Genomic DNA, 7,686 nt, shown 5'->3' with positions numbered 1-7,686 from the left:
CTGAAATCACTTAACACACATATCAAGGCATCTAATGGTGATAAGAGAGGATTAATAATAAGCCAATATAAGATCAAAGAAGCATGTTTTCAATCAAAGCACATAATTAGGAAGGCAAATGTAAAACCATGCAAATAGTATGAATAAGTGGGTAAAGAGTAGATAAAAATCACTCAATTGAGCATAAGATAAACCATAAAATAGTGGTTTATCGGTACACACGGCCTGACTGTTGATTCTAACCCTCATCTCGGTTCCTCATGCGGCAACAATACTTAGATATATGTCCAGGTTTCCCACATGCATAGCATCGACCAGTTCCTTTCGCCTGATGAAACTGGGCTTTGTTGTCCCTTCTGCAGTTTCCTTGACCTTGCAGATACTGAGGAGTATGTCCATCTTTCTTGAAGTTCTGTCCCCTTGGTCCGAAGTAATCATCGTGTTCCCTACTAGTGTGTCCTCCATGAGTGTCCCTTGACGACGCTACCATCTTTGCGTATTCTTCAACAACCCTCACATTGTCCACCAATTCAGAGAATCTCCTAGTCTCCAATGGAGGCACAGCATGCCTGATATCTTCCCTCAACCCTACTTCATATTTAACGTATTTCCAGCCTTCATAGGACTCAGGGGAACCCTTACTTATCCTTGAGAACTTACAAAGTTCCTCAAACTTCCTGGTGTATTCAGCTATAGTCATGGACCCTTGCTTCAGCTGTAAGAACTCCAACTCTCTGGCCTCCTTTATCGACTCAAAAAAGTACTTCTTGTAGAAGGCTTCCTTGAATAACACCCAGGTAATGCTCATGTTCCGTTGGTGTAGTAGTCGACTCTCTCCTTGCCACCATTGCTGAGCTTCTCCCACTAGTTGATAAGCCGCATGCTCTACAAACTGGTCATACGGTACATGTTGAGTTAGCAATGCACGCTCCACAGCTTGGAACCAGTTGTTTGCTTCAGTATGGTTTGTTGAACCAGTGAAAACTGGTGGGTCAGCTTTCCGAAAAGAAGCTAGAGTTCTCGGAACACCTCTCAAGTTGCCCTTAGCACTCTCTCCATGTTCGTTTCCGCTACCGGCCAGTTGGGCTAACCTATACACCACTTGCAGAGTCGCAGCAGCATTCGCTTCCATGGTTTTCGCCAGATTCGTCATCGCCGCCATGAACTCGGCATGATTGTCAGCTGGTTGCTCATTCCTAATTTCTTGTGTCCGTGCTCGACCTCGTCCGTGAGTGGCCATTGGGTTTCCTGTCTACACCAAACAGTCGATATCAACGTGATCAGTCTCAATATCAAAAGCCCAGTGTTTCAATTATCCCAAAACAGGCACTCACAAACAAGCATGCTATGAAATATCAAGTAGATAACCTAAATAGCATGAAAGAAAAATGACCCAGAGTATGCAATGAAGCACAACCGGTCCATCCCTCAGGCTCACGAGGACGAGCCGCTCTGATACCACTAAGTGTAACACCCTAATTAGCCTAAGCTTTACCTCGCGTCGTAAAGCAAAGGTTAATCAGATATTACGACAGTTCTAAGCTCATACGTGATATATATATATAGAGAGAGAGAGAATAGTAGTATAATCTAGAAGCCCGATGAAGAATATAGCTCAAAGACAGGATTTCAAAAGTGCAAAATGTACTAACGAAGATTCTGACTTAAAGCACAAGATATAGATAATGTGTATCAAAATATAATAGTGTAATATCATAAGAATCTAGCCACTGCTCACGGAGTTGAAGCCGGCTAGCCATATACAGACCAAAAGAACCAGACAGTAAAAAAAGCTTATACAATTTTGTTTTCTCAATACAAGCCTTTAGGCAAAATAAAATACAAAAGTGAGAGACATATACAAAATAAACCACAAAGACTCAAAAAGGAAGTCCGGATCCTCCGCTTCTGTCACCAACCAAACAACTCACCGAGGTGGGTTACGACCTGCATCTGAAAAATACAACAGAAATATGGTATGAGAACCGGAAGTTATCAGTATGGTAACAGTACCCAGTGATGTAGGATATAAGACCCCGGGACGCCAAAGGCAATCCTAAGCTCCATATCCATCACAAGAGTTCAAACTTAAAGCATACTAAAACAAATAAGCATAAAATATAAACCTTAACATAACTAAACCGGGTAATTCTATCTTAGGGGATTTCTATTTTAACCAAACACCGCTGTCCCACAGCCTTCACCAACCTATCCTCTATGCGATCCCATCCCCACCGCCTTCCAAACCTCCTCAATCCCAGTAGAAAACACAATTACTTACAATGCAAGTAAATCACAAGTAGAAATATATAAGGCAAATAATTCAAATAGCAAATAGGCATGTTATACAAATAGGCAAGCTATTTCAAGTAGTCAAAGCATACAAACAAATAGAAAATGCATATGACAAATGCCTGTCCTACTGGTTGTGATATCATATTGTCGGTTCAACTGCCAACCCGACACATCTCCATGGAGACGTCACCCTTCGGAATCCTCATATGGGAACTCCCGAGATATAGTGCTCGGATCACTGTCCAGGTATCGGCGCTTGCACGCTGTAATGATCCGAAGGGATGCGAGTGGGATACTCTTGCCACCGACCTCGCATCTAAGCACAAGCGGGACGAACCACCGCCCTTACGCCGCCGCCGCTACCTCGACAGGTGGGATCCAACCACAGCCCCTGTCGGGCACATAGCATCTCATAGCCTCAATATCAAAATGATACATCAGTGGTTTTCAGAAAACATTTTCAGTATAAGATGGATCCATCCCTTCATCCAGAGCCCTCGACTCTTTTTAACCATTGTTCATTCACATATCAGTTTCCGAACTCAACAGTTCCTTAATTCTCATCTCCTTCATCATCCATTCATCACATACATTGAACCACCTTCAGTACGCCAGAAACCTAGGCCCTCCATTTTCTATTTTCCCAATTAATAACATCTAAAACCCTTAAATTCTTTACCATGTTTTTAAATACCCAAAACTAGGCCCAAGAGTCTTAAAATGGTGTTATAGAAGCTTACAACCTTGTTGGGAAGGTGGAATAATTGGAAACAAAGTAAATTTTGAGAAACAGGGCGTGTGCGGCCGCACAGGGGTGTGCGCATGCGCACGCCCAGGAGATTTTAAAAGTGTGCGTGCGCACAGGGGTGTGTGCGTATGCACAGATATTGAAATCCATAAGGTCTGTTCGCTCGGATAGGGTGTGTTAGCACCCCCAACAGACTCCCCTTCCCGACTTGTGCGTGCGCACAGGGGTGTGTGCGTCCGCATAGGTCATAATTCTCCATTGATGTGTGCGCGCACCAGCTGTACTAGCGCTGCAACCAGTAGGCACTTTCTTGCCGTGCATACACACAGGTGTGTGCGTTCATACAGAGTAAGATTTTTGCAGGGTTGTGCGTGCGCACAAGGCTGTGCGTGCGCACACATCAGAAATCATAAAATTCTGCAACTTAGCAGAATTTCAGATTTTTAACACCAACTTTGAATGATCATAACTTCCTCTACAAAATTCCAAATTTTACAAACTTTATATCAATTTAAAGGGTTTTCAAAGATATTTAATTCTAAATAAATTTCATCAAATTTTGAAAACCGAGGCAAAAGTTATGATCATACAAAGTTCACCAGAAATCCCTTTTTACCCAACTTTCACATATACCCAAATCTACCAAATCCACAAGGCACATCCAACTAGATCAATACCAAAAGTCCATTTATATCATAATTTACCCTCTTGGGTTACCATTCATCATTTTCAATCACCAAACCCCAAGTATATAGCTCTAAAATCAATCATCTATCAACACATTCACCAATCATCACTTTATCTCTATAAATTCTCATTTTCATCCTCATTCATACATTACATTATGATCCATCAATATGCAATCATTCAAAATCATAAATCATCATATCTCAACATCATCATTTCTCAACATAGCAACATCAATCCAACATACAACATCAACCAACTATCATCAATAACCATATAAATCCAACCTATCCTATAGGTCACTAGCCTAAGTGTCCATGAATATTATGTACTACATAGAGAAAACTGAAACCATACCTTGTCCAATCTCCTATATGCACAAAAATCCCAAATTGAGCCCAAGATAAGCTTTCAATCACAATCTAAGCCACCAAGAATCTCCAACAAGCATCAACAAGCTCCAAACTCACCATTATCAAGCTATATATACATAAATCATCATAAATCAACCTAGGGCTCATTATAATTAAAATTTCACAAGAGTTACAATGCCTCTTACCTTGCCCAACAGTTTTGGAAGCCAAAACCAACATCAATCAAAGGCTAGAGTGTACCTAAACACCCAAAAGTCACAAAACCTCACTTAGCCAAAACCCTAGATTTTCGAAAATTTGAAGAGAAAAACTGAGAAGATTTCGTGGTTATACCTCCAGTTTCTTGGATGTGTTTTGTAGAGCTCTTCACAAGGAACGCGTGGCCGCAAACAGTGCGGCGATCGGAGCTCCCTAGCTCAAGATATGAGCTTGAGAAGTTGGAAGTGAATAGTGACAATGAAGTTCTCTTCTCCTTCTCTTCTCAGCTGGTTGTGGGTGTGTTTGAGTGTGATATGGTTGTTTGGGTTCATTAAATGAACCTTATATATGTTGGGCTTGGGCCCAACTTATGCCCGGTCCAACCCGTTAGCATTTTTTGCCCGTTTGGCCTAACTTCGGGCCAAACCTTTAAAATTAACGCCCAGTTTTCCATTTCTAATTTTTTTCTAAGATTTTTGACGGTTTTCACTTTTTCTCATGCGGTACTGGGCAGAGTTGAACCGGTTAAACTGGTTTAACTACTGGTTTGCAGTTTTTCGTGATTTTTCGCAGAAAGCACATTTTCTGACTCAGAAAAACCCACTGAGTCCAAAAATCACCTTTAAATTCTCAAATTCTCACTTTAACTTTTCGGAACGTAATTCGGGCAATTAATTACTTAATTAACCGGTTGATTAGTTACGGTTCTTACATATGGGGTGACAAAACACCCCACGGATCTAATTACCCAAGCTTCTCCTTGACAAAATTACACCACAAGCACATAACTAGGAAATGTTGATCCAAACATCGATGCCCAGAGCCTCTTTGGACTCTAAATATGTTGTCTCAAGACAACTCTTAATGCGGGCTTTCAATTGATAATCCGGGCCAGTTGGCCCAGGTTACCAGGTGATAAAGTACCCCTCGGATTTACTTGGTCTATCCTTGAAACACAAACATCACAGGCACATAATTGGGCTCTAGTCATTGGTGCTTAAAGCCTTATAACTTTTTATTTCTTTGATCTTTCCAGACTTTCTTTTTTCATTTTTCACTGCTTCAAGGAATTGATTTGAATTCTCATAATACTTCTTCAAATTTCTTTTTTTGAAGATTCTCCTTCCGTTTCTACCATATTCAAATATCTTAAGTTCATCAAGTGTAACCACATATTTTTTAGCACCACCACTTTTATTTTGAATTCATTATTCAATTTTTTTCACTAATATATCCTCCATACAAACTGATTGCTGGAGGAACAAGCAAAAGAAAAAATTTTGATGCAACAGTAAAGAAAAGATAGAGAAAACAGGGATAGAAATCTTAAAGAAAATATAATGTAAAAGAAAATAGAAGAAAGGAATAAAGTGAAAGATGAATAATGCATGCTAAAATTTTAAAAACTGATTTTTGAATTTTAAAAATCCATGGACGTCCCTTTTTATGAAAATTAATTTGAAATTAAAATAAAATGTATAAAGGAAAGAAACAGTAGGAAGAAATATCTAACTAACCATCAGAGAAATATAATTCAAATTTACCACATTTTTACTTGTCTTCATTGTCCTCTTCTTGAATAGAGACATATTAGTTCCTTGAAACAATACCTTAACAGATGCAAAACAAGTTTTCCTAACCACTTTCAACACAAAACTTAGAGTTTGGCCAAGTTTCTAAGTTTGGACATATAAGTGATGAGAGAGTGAAATATGTTATGAAGTGAAAGGTGGGTAGAGAAGAAGAGAATATGAACGTGCAATGAAGTGAATGTGGAATGTGTGTAGTGTGTGGATGTATGTTTGCATATGAAGTATGACCAGAGATTCTTAATAATTCTTATTAAATAAACAATGATTTGATGATTTAGTGAACATTACTTTGAGCAGTTTGAATTCATATGTTACAAGAGAAATTGAAGAAAAAATAGCAAAGATCAAGGAGGAAGAGAATGCTAGAAGCTAGCATATTGAGAAGCAACCAAATCACTAGAAGCTAGCACATTGAAAAGCAAGCAAACCACACCTCCAGGGCTTGCATGAAGCCCATGAAACCCATGAAGGCCATGTTATACGTGGGATGCTACAAGTCATACATGAGGAGGCTAAACAGAGACTAAATTCACCAAAATGAAGCCCATGTATAATGTAGGACTCATCACGTATAACGTGAGGCACAAGACAGAGAGCTAACCAAGTCAAATTGAGGCCAAATTCGTTTGAACAAGGCTCACGTATAATGTGAGATGATTCACGTATGACATGAGGAATGGACAGAGAGCAAATTGGACCAAATTTGGAGCATCACGTATAATGTGAGAAGTCTCAAGTATAACGTGAGACATGGTGCACTCCCAGGGGCCTTAATTCAACTACAAAGTCCTCTAAATCTTTGTGCTATTAAGTGGGTAACTCAAGGCTTAACCTAAGCCCATGAAATCAAGCATTAATTGTCAATAGTGGAGAAGATTAAAGGATCTTATCTTGAAGGAAAAATCCTATGAGAAGAATTAATGAATTAGATTTTATTTGATTTAGTTTGTTTTTTAATTAGTTTGAATTCTAAGATTGTTTTTAGGGTTAATATTAAAAAGCAAGAGGATACACATGTGCTTTCTTCCTGGGGGCCTTTTTTATTCTTAGTTTTTGGATTTAAAGCTTAGCATGAGTCACTAATCTCGTTGGTTAAGGTTAGGAGTTCTGTTAATTTCTATGGACTAATGTTATAACTTTTCTACCTTTGATTAATGCATTGATGTTTTCTTAAGAAAAAGTTTTCGTTCTTCATCCAAAGGATTTGAATGTGTTGGGAAACAATTTTAAATCTAACTTGAATTCTCGTAATATATTGGAAAAGTTAATTAATTGAATTAAGCTTGAAAACTTCTTCTCATGATTCTTAGGTTTTTGGACTTGGACTTAATAAGTGACATCAAATCAACTAGGTTATTTCTTAAGGATTGTGTGGTTTCTAAATCAGTGAACGGACCTCATCTCTTTTCATAATTAATTAATCAAGAGATTGATAATTGATTAGGTTAAGAGAAATTGAATTACTAAGGAATTGGGATTTGATTACTGATGATTTGCCATAGAAACATCTTTGCAAGATCAAGGTGGGAAGTGAAAAATATTTTTCTGGAAGTTTTAACATCTATAAAACCTTAACTCTTTGAATCATATTACTTTCTCAACCAATTATGATTTGCTCCTATTTAACTCACTGTTTTTATGCAATTTGTTCTCGAAACCCTAGTTTTTGATTGTCTGACTAGAATAATCAATTGACTATTTCTTACTTAATCCGTTAATTCTCATGGGAACGGTAACCCACTCCCATGGTATTACTTGATACAATTTGATGCACTTGCCGATAGTTTGTGAT

The 7,686-nt window shown here is 38.5% G+C and overlaps 1 protein-coding gene across 1 annotated transcript; it reads right to left on the bottom strand.

Annotated features, from left to right (window-relative positions):
• On the bottom strand, positions 239–1,240 carry LOC107607323. Its single transcript, XM_016309291.1, has one exon. The coding sequence runs from the start codon at positions 1,238–1,240 to the stop codon at positions 239–241; it is 1,002 nt and encodes a 333-aa protein (XP_016164777.1).

Source organism: Arachis ipaensis, chromosome B07 (genome assembly GCF_000816755.2).
Source record: "Arachis ipaensis cultivar K30076 chromosome B07, Araip1.1, whole genome shotgun sequence".
Classification (NCBI taxonomy): Eukaryota; Viridiplantae; Streptophyta; class Magnoliopsida; order Fabales; family Fabaceae; genus Arachis; species Arachis ipaensis.
Note: the sequence above shows the minus strand (reverse complement) of the source record. Positions and strands in the feature narration are given on the sequence as shown.